Source organism: Tupaia chinensis, unplaced genomic scaffold (assembly GCF_000334495.1).
Source record: "Tupaia chinensis unplaced genomic scaffold, TupChi_1.0 Scaffold145082_1, whole genome shotgun sequence".
NCBI classification, from domain to species: Eukaryota; Metazoa; Chordata; class Mammalia; order Scandentia; family Tupaiidae; genus Tupaia; species Tupaia belangeri.
Window position 1 is genome coordinate 691,488 of NW_006204943.1, and position 23,172 is coordinate 714,659.

The 23,172-nt window shown below is 36.8% G+C and overlaps 1 protein-coding gene across 4 annotated transcripts in view; it reads left to right on the forward strand.

Moving 5' to 3' along the window:
* Window positions 1–23,172, forward strand: part of SLC39A10 (solute carrier family 39 member 10) — a 165,641-nt gene that overhangs the window by 119,573 nt on the left and 22,896 nt on the right. For all 4 annotated transcript variants that reach the window (XM_006167760.3, XM_006167763.3, XM_006167762.3 and 1 more), the window contains 7 exons: window positions 990–2,008; window positions 6,415–6,622; window positions 15,525–15,694; window positions 16,520–16,708; window positions 19,445–19,565; window positions 20,864–21,232; window positions 22,182–22,262. In XM_006167760.3, coding sequence (XP_006167822.1) covers window positions 990–2,008; window positions 6,415–6,622; window positions 15,525–15,694; window positions 16,520–16,708; window positions 19,445–19,565; window positions 20,864–21,232; window positions 22,182–22,262 — 2,157 coding nt within the window. The remainder of the gene's footprint in view (window positions 1–989; window positions 2,009–6,414; window positions 6,623–15,524; window positions 15,695–16,519; window positions 16,709–19,444; window positions 19,566–20,863; window positions 21,233–22,181; window positions 22,263–23,172) is intronic.

The following is a 23,172-nucleotide window of genomic DNA, read 5'->3' on the forward strand; positions in this document are numbered from 1 at the left end:
CAAATGGTCTTGTCATGTCATGACCCTCACTCCTCCAACTTTTCAGCTAGTCAGAATCTTGGGCCCCCATACCCCTGGCACGTTTCAGGTCACCTTAGGATCTGAACCTACAGTTGGTCATGGGGCTTCCAGCACCACATAGCAGTCTACTACTACCTGCTCCACTGTGATTAGACCCTATTTTGTTTTTCAAGAGGTTTTTTTGTCCCTCTGATTATTGTTGGTCCTTTTCAAAAATTTCTGTATAAATATTAAACGTAGTTCATCAATTTTCACAAAATAACTTCAGGGACTTGGATTGGGATTGTATTGGATCTGTAGCTTAACGGATCATAAGTATGATATAGCCATCCAGTTATTAAGGTCTCTCATTCTCTCAATAATTTATAATCCTTTTCTATATAAAAATCTTACATGTTTTTTGTTAGGTTTATTCCTGGCTATTAGATACCATGAATGGTGTTGTTTTCTAATTTCACTTTCTACTTATTGCTGTATGTAGATATATGACTGATTTTAGATTGCTGATCTTATTTTTTATTTTTAAGATTTTGCCATAGGGCACATTATCTCATGGGAAAGAGACAGAGGGAAAGTGAGAAATCATGACCTTCATTTCTTTTTGCCTTATTATACTGACCAGGACCTCAAGGGCAGGGATAGGCAAACTTTTTTTTATTATGGACCTAATAGGAATGAAGACAGTAGTTTTATATAAATGTATAGACGTTTTTAGTGTTTTGCTTAAACATAATCAGAATGACCTTGAAGGTAGGTTTTAGGCAATTTGTATTTCAAGAGTTGTATGTTATTAGTAATTAAAAGATGTTGTTATTACAGGGACTTGGGAAAAAGAATAATTCATTGCTTTGAAAAAAATGGTATAAAACATTTGCTTAGTGGATTGGTAACTGCTGGAGAGTTTATGATTATTTTGAATATGCTCAGGTATGAACTAATGCTTATCTTGCTTTTTTAAATCTCTATAGGAAAAATAGAAATGAAGGTACATATGCACACAAAATTTTGCCTCATTTGTTTGCTGACATTTATTTTCCATCACTGCAACCATTGCCATGAAGAACATGACCATGGCCCTGAAGAACTTCACAGACACCATCGTGGAATGACAGAATTGGAGCCAAGCAAATGTGCAGATGCTGAAAATGAAAAAAAATACTATATTGAAAAACTTTTTGACCGTTACGGTGAAAATGGAAGGTTATCCTTTTTCGGTCTGGAGAAACTTTTAACAAACTTGGGCCTTGGAGAGATAAAAGTAGTTGAGATTAATCATGAGGATCTTGGCCACGATCATGTTTCTCACTTAGATATTTTGGCCGTTCAAGAAGGAAAGCATTTTCACTCACACAACCACCAGCATTCCCATAATCATTTAAATTCAGAAAATCAAACTGTGACCAGTGTATCAACAAAAAGAAACCATAAGTGTGATCCAGAGAAAGAGACAGTTGAAGTATCTGTAAAATCTGATGATAAACACACACATGACCATAATAATCATCGCTTACGCCATCACCATCATTTGCATCATCACCTTGATCATAACACTACTCGCCATGTGCATAATGATTCCATTACTCACAGTGAGCGTGGAGAGCCTAGCCATCAACCATCGACGGAGACCAATAAAACACAGGAACAATCTGATGTTAAGCTACTGAAAGGAAAGAGGAGGAAAAAAGGGAAGAAAAGTAATGAAAATTCGGAGGTTATTACACCAGGTTTTCCCCCTAACCATGATCAGGGTGAACAGTATGAACATAATCGAGTCCACAAACCTGATCGGGCACATAACCCAGGCCATTCTCATGTACATCTCCCAGAACATGGTCATGATTCTGGTCATGGACACCAAGATCTTGATCCTGAAAATGAAGGTGAACTTCGACATACCAGAAAACGAGAAGCACCCCATGTTAAAAAAAGTGCAATTTATTCAGCTGCTAGTCACAAAGATCATAACGAAGATGACCGGCAACATGAAGTAAGTATGAAAGATGTCTGACGGTTGCCCGGTAATTCTCAGATAATTATAGAGCATTTTAGATACCTAAAGATTGTGTAACAGTAGGATAGTTAATCATATTTAAACATACTACTCTAGGTTTACATATGGGGCATCAGGTCACATTCCTAACAGATAACAAATCAGGGTAGAGTTTTTTGTTTGTTTGTTTGTTTTTAAATCTGGATTCTCATTTGTATTGTTTCTTACCAAGTTTGGGTTCCTGAAGTCTAAATATGTAAGTATTATTATAAATGTACTCCTTATTTTTTTAACTTTTCATTTATTTTTTTAGTATGCTATAGGGCATAATTGCTTGCTGGGGGAAGGGGTGAAAAGGGAGAGAGAAGTGAAAAAGCACTCCTTAGGGGGTGCATGACCATATTACAGTCCCTTTCTATTTTCAAGATTTTGGGCATGCACACACATGCATCCAGTGTTTTGTTTTGTTTTTGAGAGGTTTTTGCTATAGGGCATATGCACTGGCCAGAAAAACAGAGAGACAGAAAGCAAGAAATCGCCCCCCCCACCCCCCACCAATCTCTTCTCCATTCTCCTCTTTGGATCTTGGGCACGCATGCACACGCACCCAGTGTGAATTTAAGCCACTGGTTCCAGACTCAAACCATGGTTGACTACATGGGAGTCCAGTGACATAGCCATTACACCAACTGTTGGTTCTATACCCAGTGTGTTTTTAAAGCCACCAGGTCTGGAACTCGAACTGTATAGTCAAGTCATGTGGGATCCAACTGCCTTAACCACCTTGCTGCCTGGCTGGCTCTGTATTTCTTATTTTAATTCTTCACTTTGCTATTTTGTTTATGCTTTGTTTGACACTGAATGATTCCCATTCATTCATCTAGCTCCAAAGCCAGGTATTTTGTGCATATTGTAGTCTTCTCTATGTCATTTTATGATAAGGTCTGTGTACTCATGATATTGGTGTTTTCTCATGCCTTTCACAGACTGCTAGTGAATGCAAGAATATATAGTAGGAAACTCCAGTAATAGTGGGATTGTTTCGTTTACCTTGTACATTTTTATATGCTTGGATACTTTCACATTTCATTAGTTCCTTCTCAATTTTTAAAAAACTGTTCAAACATGTCTATTTTTGTTTTATTAAAGGTATATCAATATCCTTATTTATTCTAATTTAAGTTGAGAAAAAATGTTGAATTTGTTTCATAGAAAGTAGCACCATCAAATGTAGAAAATGATTTCACCCTTTACTATTTCTGTCACTTTCATTGAGATGTGTTTTGTGTTTAAGTATCTTTGCGTTTCTTCCATGGAGAAATCATCAGATGCTGGGTTTTTAGTAGTTATAAACACTAATTTTAAAATAATTTCATTAACTTTATGTTAAGGTTTTAATGTGCTTTCTAAGCATGCCTTTATTACTGTGGATACAGTTTCTTTTATTGATAATAATTAGATCTTATTATTCATGTTTACTGGTTATATCAGGACTCAGATCTACATTATGAGATTTGCTATTGGTATCCTCATAGATCTGGTCTACATTCAGAATTCTCTTGGAATTTCTGAAAATATTTTATGCATTGCTTAGGGTAATTAACTACCTTGGTAGTTAAGACTGGAGAAGAATCATTTTTGTGTGTTTCTAAGTTTCTTGGTATGTGTGTTCGCCATAGATAAAATCATATAGTGAGGTAACGAGTCAATAAACAAGCATGCAATTAGAGTGGCTATATGTGAAAAAGGGGTAATGCCATCTCCTTTGTCTTAATTTTAGGTATATGATTTTACTATATGATGGGTCCAAACTTGTTTGCCATTTTTGTTTTGTTTTGTTTTAAGCTTATTTATTTTATTCGCAAAAGAAGCACATGTGTGTGCACAAGAGGGAAAAAGAGAAAGGAAAGGGGGGGAAGCTTCCTCAGCAGGTCTCTACACACTGCAGTCTCCTTGTCTCAGCCCTCCAGCTTGTTAGGATCTTGGGCACACAAGCACACACCCACATTTGTTTTCTTTCTGACCAGAGGATCTGAACCCATAGTCAGCCATGTGGTTTCTTGCGCTGCAGTTCCATTTGCTACCACCTGCACATCTAGTCTGGGTACTTGTTTGCTTTCTAGTTGTGCTTTGTTTTGTTTTAAAAGTACCAGTAGATGAAGATACCTACTTTTCTTTTTCTTATTCTTTTTTTTTCTTTTCAATTTTGCCAGTGTATGTGTGCACACTTGCCAGAGAAAGAGGGGGAGAAGCAGCCCACAATGGGGCATGGTCATGCCACAATCCCTTCTCAGTCTCTCCATTTCTCTATTCTGTCAGTGTTTCAGCCACTTGTACGCACATGCCTGGCATGTTTCTCAAGCCAGCTAACGCTAGGATTCAAACTGTGGGATCTGGCTTCTTTAACCACCAAGCCACAGAACCACCCAAAGCTGCTTAGTTTTGATCAGCTTCCAGTTTTGTCTCCCACAATGACATTGAGCTAGACTTTCTCAATACAGTATTCTTTTGGATTACCTCTGGTAATGCAGATGTCTGTATTATGGTATAACGTATTTTTAAAATTAAATTTAAGTGTATTTTATTAATTATTATTATTATTAATTTGACCAGAGAGAGACAGAAACAGAGATGGAGAGAAGGAAAGTGAGAAAGCAAGCCACCAGGTTTGGGACTTGAACTGGAGTCAACCATGTGGGAGTCCAGCATGCCTCAACCACCATGCCACCTGCTGGCCCCAGCACATTTTTTACCTGGGTAAATACTTAGGCATGGGTTTGCTGGTTCACATGGTTAACTTGGCAGCTTAACTTTACGCGCTGCCAAGCTGTTCTCTAAAGCGGTTGTACAGTTTTGCATGCCTACCAGCTCTGCATGAGAGCTACAGTTGCTCTGCATCCCTGTCAGCACTTGCAGTGTCAACTTTATCTTTTATTTTAGCCATTCTAATAGACATAGCTCATCATGGGATACCAATGATCATTTTTAAAATTTTTAATTTAATTTAATTTATTATTATTATTGTTTAACTTGCTATAGTCAGAGAGAGAGAGAGAGAGAGAGAGAGAGAGAGAGAGAAAGCAAGCTGCCAGGTCAAGAACTCGAACCATGGCTGGCCATATGGGAGTCCAGCACCCCAACCATCATGCAACCTGCAGGTCTATATACCAATTATTTTTGAAGTTTAGAGTCAAAGTGTTTTAGACTCTAGAATTTTAAATTCCAAATAATTTGTGAATAAACACAGCATAGATACAGTTTTTAAAATGTTCCCCTGGCCTTTGGACCCAAGTTCTGTTCCATTTGGAAACTATAAAATTGTCATGTAACTTAAATATGAATAGCATACTTTGCTTAGGTTTCTGTGGCCAACAAAGCAGTCCTTTGAAATAGGTGTGAGCTTTGTTTTTCTTTCAAGGATGTTGTAGACGTTAGACAATCCAAGGTCAAAGGATGATCAATGGAAGATTGCTTTAAGGCCCAAGTACGAATACTGTGAAATACACAGTTGTCTGTTAATTAAATTAAGGCTGTGCTTTCTAGGTAGCTAATGTGGTGAAGGTGCCATGTTAGATATGTCTTACGGCGAATGTAAGTATAAAACATCATTCTTAGCGTCAGAGAGTAAAAGTAAGAAAGTAAGCTGGCAAATCCAGGACTTAAACCGTGGTCGGCCATGTGGGAGACCAGTGGCTTAACTACCACACTACCAGCCCTGGCATAATATATTTTTAAAAGCACTCTCAATCTATATGTTTATCACTATTTTAGTGATAAAGATCTTTAGTCACTTATTTTATTGTAAATCGATAGGCAAGTGATTTTTCTTTGTATCCCATAAACATCTTGGGAGTATAGTTGTGATTCATTCTTACCAGTATCAGAAAGTCATTATCTTTCAAGTTTCAGAGTCGAAAAATTATTTAAGTCCAGGAACCAGCAGTTAGTGTAATGTCTATGTCGCTGGACTCCCATGTAGTCGACCACGGTTCAAGTCCTGGACCCGGTGGCTTAAACTCATGCCAGACATGGGTGCATGTGTGCCCAAGATCCAGAGAGAAGAAAGGAGAAGGGATTGCAGTGTGGCCATCCCCCTGGAGGGTGATTTCTCGCTTTCTGTCTCTCTGTCTCCCCTTGTCTATCTGGTGAGTGCATGTGCCCTATAGCAAAATCTTCTCCAAAAAAAGGAAAAAATATTAACATCTATAAAATGTTTAGGGTAATTTAGTTGAATGTATCCTTATAAACTCCTTTGAAAAAGTTTTATTTGTAATAGTTATCTGTGTATTATAATTATTTTCAAGTCATATTTAGAATTTTTTATTATACAGTAATTAATTTTTCTGAATTACCTTCTCAAAGATACTTTTTTACTTAATTTATTTTTATCAATTTTCTTACAGTGTTTGAACGTCACTCAGTTGTTAAAATACTATGGTCATGGTGCCAACTCTCCCATCTCACCTGATCTGTTTACATGCCTTTGCCCTGCATTGTTGTATCAGATCGACAGCAGACTTTGTATTGAGCATTTTGACAAACTTTTAGTTGAAGATTTAAATAAGGATAAAAGTCTGGTTCCTGAAGATAAGGCAAATATAGGGGCATCAGGTAAGAAAGAGATCTGTTTTTTTCTTAAAATAGTATCAGTACTTACTGTTTCAAACTATAGTTCTATTGGAAAGTAATCCTAAATTGGCTTTTTATTGGTAATCAGACTTAAATATGTTTTAATAAGGTCTTGATATGCATGTTAAAAAAGATTGGGGGAATACAGGAGGCATAATACATTTTATTTACCTCTTTTGGTATTACAGAGGAATATTTTACTATGGAAAGAGAACTAGATTAAAGAGGAAATACAGGTTTCTGATAATTGATGAGCAAATATAAATAATGGGCCCCTTAATGAAAATTATTTGGTTTTATCATTTTAAACATTTATCAGGGTTGGAGTCCTCTCGTGAAAAGCAGAGATTATTAAATTTTTTTCTTTTCCTTTGTGAGAGATGTTTGCTATAGGACACGTGCACTTGCCAGAGAAATAGAAGGCCAGAAATCACTCCCTTGGAGAATGGCCCCACCACAATCCCTTCTCCTCAGGATTTTGGCATGCACACACCCACGCTTAGCCTGAGTTTCAAGCCACTGGGTCCTGGACTTGAACTCTGATTGATTATGTGGGAGTCCAGCACCTTAACCACTATCCTACCTGCTGTCTCCAGATTATTAAATTTTTAAAGGAGAAAGGAAAGCTAATATGTTTAAATTCTAGGAATGTTTTAGAAATGCTAGATGGTTGGGATATGAACTTGATTGTTGATATTCCAGTGAACTTTACTGGGGATAAAGACTCTTTTTCTTTTAAAAATATATTTACTTTTATAAGAGCTCTCTTATAAAAACAAAAAGAAAAGAAAAAAAAAAAAAAGGAAGGAAAAATTGCCAGAGAGTGCATGTGATTGTCAGAGAGACAGAAAGCAAAAAAGCACCCCCATGGGGAACGGTCAGGCTATAGTCCATTGTTCATTTTTCCCTTCTTTCAGGATTTTAGGCAGCATGCTCCGGTCTTGAACAGTCCAGTTGTTCTTAGGAAATCCAGTTGCTTTAACCACCAGTCTATGGGCTGAGCCTCATGTTCTTTTAAAAAAATTATTTTTCTTCCTTATTTATGATAGCACGTGTATATGAGAATGAGAGGGGAGGGGGGAGAGAGAGAGAGATGAGCTCTCTCCATAAGACTCCATCACGCTATGTCTCCTTTATTCTGTCTTCTGAATCCTCTGCTCCTACACATGCCTGGTGTGTTTTGGGCCGACTGGGAACTATGGTTGCCATGTGGGATCCAGCTTCTCCTGAATGCCATTACCACTGCGCCACTGAGTCAGCCTGTGACTTTTTTTCTCTTTCCTTTGTATAATCATTTATGAAGTCCATCTGACCCTACCTCTCAATATCTTTCAGGTTCAGCTAATCTGTCATAACCTGTCAGTTCAGGTTCTTGTTGGTTCTTTATTGGATTGTTGAAATAACTTTATAACCTTTACTTGTGTTCTTTTCCCCTTCGTAAGACATCTTTAGCACTTAAACTAGATTTGTATTTCTAAAATGCAAATAAGTAGGACCAGCATATGGAGTAATGGTTAAGTTGCTTATTCCCACATAAGGTGACCATGGTTTGAGTCCTGGACCTGGCAGTTTAAAACTCAGACGGGGTGCATGTGTATGCCTGCATGCCTGCATGCCTAAAATCCCAAGAGGAGAATGAAGAAGGAGAAGGGATTATGGCATGGCCTACCTGCCAGAGGGATGATGTCTCATTTTCTCTCTCTCTCTCTCTCTCTTTCTGTCTCTCCAGTGAGTGCATGTGCCCTCTAGCAAAATTCTCTCCAAAAAAATAAATAAATAAAATGCAAATAACATTCTCTGACATTTTTTTCTTTATAGTGGTAGTTAACATTTAGTTAATATATAGTTTTAATTTTTTACTTTATTTACTTAATGAGTACATGCTACAGGCACTGTACCCAACATAATTCGTTTACACTTTATAGCAGTCTTGAATTATATGTTATTATTCTTCCAGTTACTTCCTCAAGATTTCAGAGCTAGTAATTGGTAGTTCTGGGTTTCAAGCTTATGTAGTTTAACCATTTTGTTATTTATTTGCTGAGTATTTTACAGCATATATTTTTAATTGCCAGAGGGTGCATGCATACAACGGAGAAAGAGAAGGAGAGGGAGACTGTGCCCCCCAATGAGGTGTGATCATGCTGATAATTTTGGGCATGCATGCACACATGCCTGATGTGTTTTTCAAACCACAAGGGCCAGGGTTCAAACTGTGATTGGCCATGTAGGATCTGGATCTGATACCCTTCACCACTAGACTGCAGGGCTAGATTGTACCTTTTTTTTTTTTTTTTTTTTTTTTTTTTAATTTTTCTACATGTTAGCAGTGAAGCCTAGTATACTTCAAATAAAATGTCACAGTGCATGGGATTTTCATGAATAATTTCACTATGTGCAAAACCACAATGGAACTGCTGTGAATTTAGAATAATGAACACAATTCTGGTTGAATGCCCAAGATGTATCTGGCCTTCAAAAAAATAATTAAAATGATACATATGAGTATGGACTAAAGTCTGAATTCTGGCAAGATAAAGGATAGGAAGAACACAATTAAAATGTTTTCATACTATAGGAATAAGGTAGTTTATGAATGTTAGATTCCATTATATAGAGTTTTGTTTGGTTTAAAGATGTTTCTTACAACTTAAATGGGGCCAGCAGATGGTGTAATGGTTATGTTGCTGACTCACATAGCCAACTGTAGTTTGAGTCTCCACCCAGCATCTTAAACCATATGCTGGGTGCCTGTGCATGCCCAAAATCCCAAAAGGAGAATGTAGGAAAAGGGACTGTGGTGTGGCCATCCCCTTTGGGGGGTGATTTCTAGCTTTCTGTCTCTCTCTCTAGCAAGCACGTGTGCGCTAGAGCAAAGCTCTCTTAAAAAAGGAAAAAAACATTAGAGTACAAATAAAAGAAAATGCTATCATATAACATAACAAGGTAAGTTTCCTAGGCATCTACCTTCATTTATGTTTCTGGTTAATTTCTTTGCAATAGGAAAATAACTTCAGAATAGATAAATTAATCACACAGCTTCAATTTTTTGGTATCCTATGTGCTATACTAAACACTTTTACAAGAATATTTTTCCTTTTTTTTTGAGGGAGATTTTTGCTGTCAGGCGTATGGACTCACAAGAAAGACAGACAGAGACAGAGACAGTGAGTGATAAATCACCCCCATGGGATGGCCATGCTGCAGGCGCTTTTACTCCATTCTCCTCTGGGGATCTTGGACATGCACCTGAGTTTTACTTAAACCAGCAAGTCTGGGATTCAAATAGCAGTCGACTATGTGGGAATCCAGCAATGTACCCATTATGGCATCTGTTAGTCCCACATATTTTATTTATTAAACCCATAAATAAAAGTTTTATCTTTTTTATTTACTTCCATTTGGTGAGGAAAAGGAGGCTTAAAGAAGGAACTCATCGTTGTCACACCTGGTAGACCCATAGACTACAGTATTACTCCATCTAAAGCATATAACCACTACACCCTAAAACTATGCTTTCTGCTCTATAGTTTCTTTATAGAAACATTCTTAGAAGCACTCTTCTGGAATGTAAGTGACAGAGAAATGAGAATTATGTATAATTATATCTAGCACTTTGACAGATAATGCAGACACATTGTCAGGAAAGTGGTAAAGTATTGGTGTAAGTATTGCTGTAAGTATAGGTTATTGGTTAAAAAACAAAATAAAAAAAAAAAACCCAAGGACAGTTTTCTAGTTAGACAAGCTGGTTTCAGTCTAATACGATCAGTAAAGACAAGAAAATGGGTTCACAAATTAGATTTGAATTCTGATCTTAGATAAAAGTTATCCTCTTTCTTAAGTTCACACTTACTGTTCTTATAGCTGATCAGTCACCTTGAGGGCATGGTCCTCTCAGGTATTTATAATTTCTTACTGTTAGGAGAAAAAAAAAGAAGCTAGGTCTGAAAAGAAATTTAATTAAAAATAAAATGCATTTGTTCTTTGCAGGGAAAAACAAACTGACAAGACTGTCTCATTTGAAGCATTGTCTATGCTGTCATATTGCTATATATATTTTTTAAATTTACAGTAATATATATGTATATATAAAATTCCATATATATTTTTATATATAAACAATATGTATATATTACTGTATATGTTAATTACTATATATACAATACTATATAGTATATATAGTAATGACGCCTTTGGCAGATGCTTGACTATAGTAATATTGAAACTTAAAGCTTATTCTATCTGAAAAGCCTTAAAGAATTGTACTTTCTTTGAAAACAAATATGTTACTAATAGTGAATATTGATTCGTTGTTTGCAGGTGGTTATTAGCATTGTCAGAAATGCAGCTTGAATTAATTATGTTCTGATAGATGTTAATAATTGTTAGAGAGAATGCCCTGCTAGTAATTATTTTTAATGACTGCTGCACCATTAAGAAAGGTTAACTTGTTCTATATAAATCTCCCATAGTGACACAGCTACTACCTCATTAACTTTGTTCAAAGACTGCTGTAAACCAAATATGCTATATACTGAGTATGGTAGAAATCGTTTGTTTCACAAGATTGGCTCATTTAGTCATAGAGTTGACCCTAGCTTAATTACCAAGGGGGGTCGTGAATGGGCCGCTAAGCATTTCCTGCCAATTAAAATGCTGAAACAGTGTAGAAAACTGCCATCTTGCACATGCTTTGAACCAAGTTAATTAGAAAGTTTCCACAGATGAGCGCTTCTTTTTAAAAGAATGCATTTTCTCTCTAGATAATGAGAAAGGGAGTTGGTGAATAACTAAGCTTGAAGACCTTTAACGTTTTAAGCGACCTAATTTGCAGAATAAGTGAAGCTTGTTTCAGACATTTAGTGCTTTTTATTGCATGTGGTATCTTGGGTACAAATAAAGAAAACATTTGCAAGTTGTATTTAATAGTTTGTATAGTGTTAGTTTGGCCTAACTTTAAAAAGATGCCTTTTACTTTAAAATTTTATTTATTTTTTGCTTTTTATCAAATATTGAATCGTAAGAAAAAAATACGCTATGACTTTTCCGACTTTTTCGTAAATGAAAAAGCACAACAACTTGGTTAGTAACCAGAACAGTTCTATTACCTGCATTGCTTTTTTTTCCTATACCTAGGAAATTAGGATACAATTTATATAAGATTAAGTTTAAATGTAATAAATTCTAAAAATAGTATTTGAATAGCTTGAGAAAGTATGTCATGTACAGTAAATTCAAAACAACTTCTTCTGTGAATGCACATGTGCATGTGAGCGGAACTCGTGCATGCAAAGGAGCACCCCTCCCCCACCTCCACCCCCTGCAGGGTCTGATGCTACAGTCTAGCCCCAGCTTCAGCTAGGCCTGGAGATAGGCCTGCACATGCCCAGCACACTTTGGGATGTTTCTAGATCTGGACCCAGAGGCTTCCCATGAGGGTCAGCTTCATAGAGTATTGTGTTTTGCTGTGCCACTGTTCAGTTCCCCATGTTTCTTAATTATAGGTCAAAAGGATTGTTATTTTCCTCAAAGATGATATGTAAATTGTTATAAGTCAACTACTACTTAAGTTTGTAGTGCTAGAAAAGTTAAAAGTTTTTATTATTGCTAGAGTTGCATACACACATCAGAGACAGAAGAGGGGGAAAGCAGCCTCCAGAGGGGCTTGGTCATACCAGTCTCTGCTCCGTCTTCATGCTGTCAGGACAAGGTGTGCACACACACATATACCCTGTGTGCTTTTCAAACCACTGGGGGTGGAATCTGAACCCCGGTTAGCCTTGTGGGATTCAGCTCTTTTAATAACTAGACTGGCCGCCCAATTTCTGAATGTCTCTTCTGTTTTTTGGGTTTTTTTTTTAGTACATTTAGCTGAAGCTTTATCAGTTTTCTGATCTTTTCAATGCACTACTGGTTAGTCTGTTTAGTTTCATTGATTTTGTTTTTTATTCCTGTTCTCTATTTTAGTTACCTTTTTTTCTTTTTTTTTTAATTTAAATTTATTTGTTTACGTTCATTCACTGTACATCATTACAGCATACAAAATGAGATTTTCCATCCAGAGTACACTGTATATTGTCTCAATCAAGCACATCAACATACATGTTATTGTCAACAAATAATTTTCCATTTCTTGTTTTTTGTATGTTTTCTCCCCCCCATACTTGATTCCTTATCTCTTACCCTCAGCCATCTCCCACTATCTTCCCACACTGTCTTAGTTACCTCTTTTTCAATCTTTGTTTTCGAGAGAGATTTTTGCTATAGAGTGTATGCACTAGCCAGAGAGACAGAGGCAGAAAGCAAGAAATGACTGCCCAAGGTGGATGGAGATGCTGCAGTCCCTTTTCCTCCCAACACACACATGCACCTGACATGAGTTTTAAGCTTCCAAGTCTGGGACTTGAACCACAGTCGATCACGAGAAAGTCCAGCTCCTTAACCCTATATCACCTGCTGACTCCTTTGCTTTCAGTCTTTTATTTCCTTCCTACAGCTAGTTTTGGGTTATTTTATTGTTCCCTTTTTTAGTGCCTTAAGTTGTAATATTGAGTTTTTGGTTTTTAGTGTATGAGTTTATAGTGAAAAATTTCCTTCTTGGCACTACCTTTAGCTATCTATATCTCATAATTTTTATTTTTATTTGTCTTTTTTTTTTCTTTTTAATTATTTCTTTTTCTTAAAAAAAAATAAAAAAGTTGCCGTAGGGCATGTTGCTCACTAGAGAGAGAGGGAAACTTAGAAAGCACCCTTCAGATCAGATGACCAGACCACAATCCCTTCACCATTCTCCTGGGATTTTGGGGATACCAGGACCCAAACCGCATAGTTGGCCACATAGGATCTAGTCACTTTAACCACTATGCCACCCAGCTGGCCCCTGTCTTATTTTCTAATTTCTCTTCTGATTTCATTTTTATCTAGTGGTTATTTCAAAGTATATTGTTTAATTTCCACAAATTTATGAATTTTGCAGTTTTACTTCTGTAGTTGATTCTAACTTTAATCTCAGAATAATTGGCATCTTTACAAATATTTTTTATAATTTTCAACTTTGTCAATCAAGGCTATATATATATATAAAGTGTGTTATAGTAGTCCCAGTTATTTCCACTGTGTTTTATATATCCTCCCAAAAATTTTTTAGAAGTCAAAGAATCATTTTTAGTTACCTCACTGAGTCTGAAATGATTTAGTCACCTCACTGAGTCTGAAATGATTTTACCAAGACTTTACTAAAACTTTATAAAATAATTGAGTATCATATCCTTAGCATGTCAGTTGAGACTGAAGGCCTGAGCTGCACTTCTGCCAATGCTCTGAGCAGCCTGAGTGAAGCTATTCCTGTCGCTCACCTCAGGGTCATGTGCAGCCATGTGGAACACCTTCCTGTAAAGCTACAAATACTAATAAATATACCATATGCGTTTCCTCCAGTTGAAGAAATAGGTCATTTTTCTTCTCTTTTCTTTCCTTTTCTTTTCTACTTTTTTTTTTTTTCTTTTGGAGAGATTTTCACTATAGGGCGCGTGCGCTCGCCAGACAGACAGAGAGAGACATTAGAGACAGAAAGCGAGAAATCACCCCCCAGGGGGGATGGTCACGCCGCAATCCCTTCTCCTCCATTCTCCTCTCGGGATCTTGGGCACGCATGCACACGCATCCGGCGTGAGTTTTAAGCCACCGGGTCTGGGACGCGAACCGCGGTCGACTACGTGGGAGTCCAGCGACATAGCCATTATGCTAACTGCTGGTTCCCATTCTTTTCTACATTTGATCAGTATATATCACCTAGCTTGTAAAGTGAATTTACCTAACGTGAGTACACTTCAGTCCAGTTCAGAATACTAGCATGTGTTTAAGGAACAGGGCTGGTATTTGAACCACCATTGCCATGGTGGCTTTGGCTCCTCTTAACCACTAGGCTATTGGGACAGCCTTATGATTATATTCTTTAAATAGTTTTATTGTCATGGCTCTGACTTTAGGCATTGGGAAACTTTTATTTATAGCCCAGATATTAAGAATGCAGAGTGAATCACAGTCTTAAGTCATCTTAAATCATTATGGGCTGTTTAAGGTACTATTTTATTTATAACTTGATCTGAGTTACTTAATTCTTCAAGTGTTCCTATTGGTTATATATCATGTCTTTGTTTTGTTTTGTTTTGTTTGTTTTGTTTTTAAGCAGAGCCATGCCATAAAGCTTCTTAAAAAGTAAGTTGGCTTTTTGCTTATAAAAGAAGATAGGTTGACAAGGATTTTGTTAAATAAGTAAATTTTAGCTGCTCTTAGTACACACAATAAGTAACAATGTGAGATGATAGACACGGTAATCTGCTTTACCGGTAAGAACTGCACTATCAGTATGCAGCTACAGATAGCTCTGTATCCATGCTATTTCATAACATTTTGTAAACCTCAAAATATACAATAAAATTTCTTTTAATTTTTAACTTAAAATTTTTTTTCTTTTTTCTTTTCTTTTTTTTTTTTTTTTGTCACAGGGTGTGTGCACTCACAGGGAAGAGAGATAGAAAAAGTGAAAAATCTCTCTCCCTCCATCCCCCACCCTCTGCTCCCCTGGGGAGTGATGGCCACACCACATTCCCTTCTCCTCCTTTCTCCTGTTGGAATTTTAGGAACACAGAAGCAAGTGCCTAGTGTGATAGTTAAGCTACTAGGGCCGGCACTCAAACAGTAGTAGGCCATGTGGAAATCCAGCGTCCTAACCACCATAACATCTGTTGGCCCCTGAAATTTCTTTTTCAAAAAGTATAGTCTGTGTAAAATTACCTTTCATGGTTTTTTTTATCTTCTTTTGGAACTTTTTTGGTTTCTGTTATCATCCTAATGTTGACTATTAATTTCTTTTCTACAGCCTGGATTTGTGGCATCATTTCGATCACTGTCATTAGCTTGCTTTCCCTGCTAGGCGTGATCTTGGTTCCCATCATTAACCAAGGATGCTTCAAATTTCTTCTTACATTCCTTGTTGCACTAGCTGTAGGAACGATGAGCGGCGATGCCCTTCTTCATCTACTGCCCCACGTAAGAAATCCTGTCATCTTTTAAAACTTTACATTAGTAATTTAAACTTAAGGGTAACTTATTAGCAAGCAATAGCACACTGATCTAATATATGTGTTATTTTATTTGCTTATAGGACCTAGTTTTTTTCCATTCTTGGTTTTAATTAGGGATTAAGGCTTTTTGTTCTTGCGAAGTTTATTGCTTTCATGAGAGGAGAAAGACAAGTACCCTCTCTCGACAGGGTCTTACCTTCCCCCAGCCTTCTCAGCCAGCCAGGATCATGGACACATCCCCTCTGGGTGTAAGTCAAGAGGGAACTGAACCCACAGTCCTCCGCAGGGCTCCAGCATTGCTTTAGCAGCATGTTACCACTGGGTCGGAGAGCTGACTGAATCGAAGGTTATTAAGTAACAGCAAAGGCTGGTGGTATCAGCTTTATTTTCACTGGTCTTTAAAAATACTCACTGGATATATTTAGCTTTATTAGTCATTCTGAATGTAAGTTCTTAATTCAAGAGTGATAGGAGTTTATCTTTTTATGGTATATCAAAAGTCATGTTTACTTCAATTTGTAGAGGATCCATCACTCTGGCTTGATAGAATATATCTATAGAATATATCTTACCCTCATAGGTATTTGAATTACCAGTAAATGTACTATTTCCTAGACAACTGAGTAAAGCAAGTAGAAATGGAAGGTGAATTTTTCCATGAGATACTATCTAGGGGAGCAATTTAAAACTTGAAAGGTATTTTTTCCATGTACCCTAGGATATTATAATCTCAACATTTTTAATTGCACTTCAATTTCTTGTTTAAAGTTTTCTATTTTCTCATCAATAGTCTCAGGGTGGACATGATCATAGTCATCAGCATGCACACGGGCATGGACATTCTCATGGACATGAATCAAAAAAGTTTTTGGAAGAATATGATGCTGTGTTGAAAGGACTTGTCGCTCTAGGGGGCATTTACTTGCTGTTTATCATTGAACACTGCATTAGAATGTTTAAGCACTACAAACAGCAAAGAGTAAGTATTTTTCAGCTGTTAATTTCATTTTCATTTTCTGGCCATTTCTTAATTAGATGTTGATTTTTATTAAACCCTTTTATTCTTGATCACCATAGGGTGTTTGCACTCACCTGAGAGAGAGAGAGAGAGATGGGAGGGGGAGAATGCACAAACTAGCTGTGTGGTTGTGGCCCATTCCCCATGATTTCCAGTAGCTATCTAAATCATGGGGAATAAATCTTATTTTTCATCTATATTTTCCTACCATGTTTTAAAGTGTGTATTTGAGTTATCATATTTTAGTCAGGACATCATCATATCTGCTTACTAAAGAAGAGGTGATTAGGGTAGTGAGCTTAGTGAAATATTACTTGGAGAGTTCTAAAAGGAACTAAGAAGGTTCTGCTTAGAGGAACATAAAGGAGACCTAGCAGCCCTGAGTTTTTTGAAAGATCATGTTGAAGGTGAAGTAATTAGTTCTGATGGACAAGTAGAGAATGAATATGTCAAAGCAGGAGTAGCTGGAGGGAAATGAGATTGGCTAAGCAGATCACTCCAGAACAGTTTATCAGTGATCCCTCACTACATTTAAATTCAGCTGGTCTCTGCTGGGCTGGGCTGATCATCACTGGAAGGATCAAGAATGCTTCACTCCATTTCTGCATCTTGGTATTCCTACTACCTGGTGTCTCTTCATAGTCAAGACTGAGCTTCTTCACAGGGTAGTATCTGGCTTCCTTGAGCAAAAGCACAAGCTGTCAGGCCTGGGACTAGCCCTGAAATTGGCACAGCCTCCCTTCTGCTGCATTCTGTTTGTTGGTCAAAGGCCAGCCTAAATTCTAGGGCAGGGGACAGGACCCCCTAACCCTTCCCTTCCCCCTCCCCTTGCCATGGAGTGAGCAGAATGTTTGTCTTTTTCAGTGTTACGTTAAGAGTCAGTTATAGGGGGAACCAGCAGTTAGTGTAATGGCTATGTCGCTGGACTCCCACGTAGTCGACCGCGGTTCACGTCCCGGACCTGGTGGCTTAAAACCCACGCCGGGCGTGCCCAAGATCCCGAGAGGAGAATGGAGGAGAAGGGATTGTGGCATGGTCATCCCCTCTGGGGGGTGATTTCTTGCTTTCTGTCTCTATGTCTCTCTCTGTCTGTCTGGCGAGTGCACTCTCCTTATAGTGAAAAACCTCTCAAAAGAAAAAAAAAAAGAGTCAGTTATAGGAACCAGCAGTTGGTGTAATGGCTATATCACTGGAATCCATGTAGTTGACCGCGGTTCAAGTTCCAGACTTGGTGGCTTAAACTCAAGCTGGGCACGTGTGCATGCATGCCCAAGATCCTGAGAGGAGAACGGAGGAGAAAGGATTGCAGCATGGCACCCCAGGGAGGGTGATTTCTTGCTTTCTCTCTCTCTGTCTTCCTGGCCAGCGCATGTGTCCTATAGCAAAAAAAAAAAAAAAAAACAACCTCAAGAAACAAAAACAAAGAATCTTACTTTTAATTTACAAATGAGTACTCTTATGTTCTGAATTTAACAGACTTGCCAAATTCTCAGAATTATACTATACACTTAGGATTGTAATGTTATTTCACAGAGGAATTTGAGATTTTGTTAAATACAAAACAAAAATTCTAAGGAATAAGCTTTACTGTTTTAAAACTTTCTGTTACCTTACTTTATTAAGTAAGAGAGATATTACATACACAGGTTGAGCATCCATCATCTGAAATTCTTTAAAAGTAAAAACTTATTTCTTAAAGATTATTTACTTCTTCCATTTTTGAGCGGTGGGTGAAACAGGTATGCCTAGGAGGGTCTAAGTAAGAGGTCGGGAAGCAAACTTGGGGCCTTCCCATATAGCTTCAGCATCACAGAACTAATTATGTTACCGCTCCACCATTGTGGTCAGCCAAAATCCAAAACTTTCTGTTTGAATCTCATGTGTGTGATGAGTTGCAATAAAATCCTGCAATATATTGTGTTGTCAGAAAGTCATGACACATTTTTGCACAGAAGAACATAGAAAAATACATCATGACTTTTCCAACAATCTAATAAAAGTAGTAGTATAAAATTACTTCAGGTTTTTTATATAAAGTGTGTGTGAAACATGAATTAATTTTGTATTTAGACTTGGGTATCATCTCCTCAGATTTCTTTTTTTTTTTAATTTTTATTTATTTATTATTACTTGTTAGTTTGACCAGAGAGACACAGAGACAGAGAGAGAGAAAGTGAGAAAACGAGCCACCAACTCCAGGACTTGAACCATGGTCAACCATGTGGGAATATAGGACCTTAACCACCATACCACCTGCCGGCCCCCTCCTCAGATTTTTTATTATGTATATCCAAATACCAAAATCTTCAGCCTACATGTCACATATTGCATGTAAAAATTTAGTAGTCTACTTTGTTCTTTTTTTTTTCCTTTCTTTTTCTTGTTTTTTTCTTGAGAGGTTTTTGCTATAGGGCACATGTACTCACCAGAAAGACAGAGAGAAAAAAGTGAGAAATCACAGGGATGGCCATGCTGCAATCCATTCTCCTCCTTTCTCCTCTCGGGATCTTGGACATACATGCACACGGGCATGGCGTGAGTTTAAGCCACTGAGGTCCGGGACTTAAACCACGGTTGACTACATGGGAGTCCAGTGACATAGCCATTACGCTAACTGCTGGTTCCCTAACACGTGAATATTGTTGCTAATTGTTACTACAGATTTTATGCTAATACTCAAATTTTTTTGTTTTTCAGGGAAAGCAGAAATGGTTTATGAAGCAGAGCACAGAAGAATCAACTATTGGAAGAAAGCTTTCAGATCATAAGTTAAACAATACACCAGATGCTGACTGGCTTCAACTCAAGCCTCTTGCCGGTAGACAACAGTTCTGACTAAAAAGAAACTTTTAAGACATAAAATTGAAATGTTTCTAAACTGTGCTTATGTTTGAAATTTCTCATCTTTGTTGCTTACCTAATAATAGTTTCTGACATGTATTTCCTTAATGTGAGTTTGTCTTGCAGATTTGTTAGTTTGTTTTGTTAATTTCAGCCTTATTTATGCTGCAGTGTGGGTCCAATTATATTGTGGTGTACAGAACATTTTGCACTTTCAGTGTACAAAGAAAACATGAGCGAAACAAAAAGTCTTTCTAAGCGGTGAATTGATGTTAGTTTTGTTTCTTGACTGCAAAATCTCCATGTCCTCCATATTTGATTGGTTTTATATGGAAAAAGAAAAATAGGCCTTTGTACATAAAAGAGAATGGGCTTGGCCTTTGTATTTAAAATCTGTGCTCATCCACCCTCTCTCCTGTTGCCAGATAGATGTATTGAGATAGTTTACAAATTTCAGGGAAACAAAAATGGTTTTTAATCTAATGTTCTCCCTTTCTGTTTGAATTTATGTTTCCCCTGAATATACTAATGGTTTTCTTCAGAAAAGAGGTAGCCTGTAGAACTCTTCCTCAAATAGCTTTGGAAATTGAGGCAAAAGGCCAACTTTAATTTTAAAAAAGATTGTTTATCAGGTATTGTTACCACTTGCATGAGTTTCCAAAGCTTATTCAAGCAGTGAGCATTCTTAGTAGCTTTATCAGGTGGGGGTTGCTGAAGGATATAAAGAACTTTGCCATCCAAAAACTGTGTGACTTGGACAAGTTATTTAAATTCTGTCTTTGTTTCCTTAAATGGTAAGAGAACTTCCCAGCGGATGAGTGCTAAGATTCCTTCCTTCTCCGGAAAATTATGGGCTGCGTTTTGTTGTCCTGTAAATGCTATAATATTCCATCCTTGGATTTCCATCACTATTCCATGATACATTCCTTAAGTTTCACAATATCTCATGCTTTCCACTTTTTCCCTCACTTTGCCTGTTGTGGATTTCAATTCCTTCCCATTTACCCTAGCTGGATCATCTTTTGAACTTACCAAACACCGTTTTGTTTGTTTACATGTTTTATTACATTTCATTGCTCTTTACTGGATTCCAGTAAACATTGTTCAGTTTGAATGGCTTCTAAATAATTTTGGAGGAAAAATACTTATTTAAGAATTTTTAAAAATTAACTCAGTTAAGAATTGTTCATTATACTGCTATTCTGCCTGGATTTAAATTAGAAAATACGCATGCATTTACTTGTTGATAAAGCATATCCTTTGCTATAAATATAGGAACTGATGACTCGGTTGTTTCTGAAGATCGACTTAATGAAACTGAACTGACAGATTTAGAAGGCCAACAAGAATCCCCTCCTAAAAATTACCTTTGTGTAGAAGAGGAGAAAATCATGGACCATTCTCACAGTGATGGGTTGCATACCATTCATGAGCACGATCTCCATGCTGCTGCACATAACCACCACGATGAGAATAAAACTGTGCTGAGGAAACATAATCATCAGTGGCACCACAAACATTCTCATCATTCACACGGTCCTTGCCATTCTGGATCAGATTTGAAAGAAACAGGAATCGCTAATATAGCTTGGATGGTGATCATGGGGGATGGCATCCACAACTTCAGTGACGGGCTAGCGATTGGTAAGTGGACTTGAAACCTGGGTTATAATTGGTCGTGCCTAACATGGTTTCTTCCGTTATGTTTATACTAATCGTATGAACTACGATAGGTAAGATTAAAATTTGAAACTTAGTGAATATATACTATTATTCATTACTCTTTTTGGTTTTCCCAAAGGCAATGGTTTTTGTGCTTGGTAAGTGTATTTGGGGCGGTAACTTGATTTCTTTTTAAAATTACAGTCACCGCCTTGAAAAATGTACCTTAACATATATTTTCAAATACGTTTACATATTCCTAAAAGAGAGCCTTTTATTTATTTATTTATTTATTTATTTATTTTAATTTGTGATAAGGGTGTGTGTGCTCATGGGAGATAGCTAACTCGCACCTGTACCTCTGTAGCAAAAATTGGGGGGAAAATAAAAAACTAAGAACTTCACTATTGGACTCAGATATACATCAGATCTGCCTTCAAGAACATTTTAACAAATACTGGGTTGTTGGAAAAGTCATGGTGCATTTTTACATAGAAAAAAATACATCATGACTTTCCTGACTGCTCAGTAATACTTTGTATCATTTATGCTCTAGATTCAGAAAAATTTTGATAAGGATGCTAGTTAAAATATCTATAAATGTAAATTTTGAGAGAGAATAAGGAATAATCATAGTATTAAAAGTGAGTACCAAACTGCTATTCAGAGGTTGACGACTGAAAATTATAACTATCCCCAAGTTACTAATGAGTTAATAGAGACTATTGCTCTCATTAAATAGCTTTCTCTGGTTGTAACACACTTTCTTTGGTTGTACCCCACTAATAACATTCAAAATTGTAGAATATAAGATAATTAAGTCATTCATATATTGTGAGATTAATTTAGATAGGCAAGAGACTCTATCTGTGGTTAATGAAAATGAAGAAATGAAAGATTAGTAATGGCACTTGTGCTTTCTTATCCTCAGGAGCCGCTTTCAGTGCTGGACTGACAGGAGGAATCAGTACTTCTATAGCTGTCTTCTGTCATGAACTGCCACATGAATTAGGTAATATGATGTTAGAAATGTTATCAGATTTCATCAAATCTAAGATGTCTTCGATTATAAATGTATCCAAATTTCAGAGATACAAAAACAGAAAATATGGCTGATGGCATGTAGGTTATGTTGGTAATTTTAACACATATTCTGATGTCAAGGAAGACCATTAGCGTCTCAAAATTGGTGAACTATTAATTTCCGTGTGTTTTTCTTTACCTACGCTGACATAACTATGTCATTGTGGTGAAGAAGCATATATATTATAACTAGCACGCCAAGTGTTAAGGCCTGAAAGGAAATGTTATTTCTTAAATACCGGATTTTACTATTAATCCACTTTAATTTTATTTCAAGTACCATGTAATCTATTTATATTTTTAAAAGAATCAAGTGGGACTGGAATGTGGTGTGGTGGTTGAAGGCCTTGAACTCCCACACGGCTGATGGCGATTCAAGTCCCGAACCTGGCAGCTTGCTCTCTCTCTCTCTCTGTATTTTAAAATTCAAAAATAATGATATAAATAAATAAATATTTTTTAAAAAATCAAGTAAAGTTGCAGACTACATATTTAAAGTATTTCTAGATGTACTTAGACAGTCTTCATAAATGAGAGAAAGATAATATTGAAACGCAAAAAATAAACTGGACAGTTATTAAAAATCTGTCTTTAGTCTTGACTCTTATCAGTAACTACTCACTGAACATTGAGGTTTTGTAATAATCATTAATTTCTAATCCTTTAATCTCTAAAGTGAGAAGGTTGGATGATTTGTTTCATAATATATATATGTATACATATATATATATTATAATCTTAACATCCCAAAATCATGCATTTGTTTCTTTCTTTTTTTTTTTTTTGGAAAGGTTTTTTGCTATAGGGCACGTGTGCTCACCAGACAGACAGAGACATAG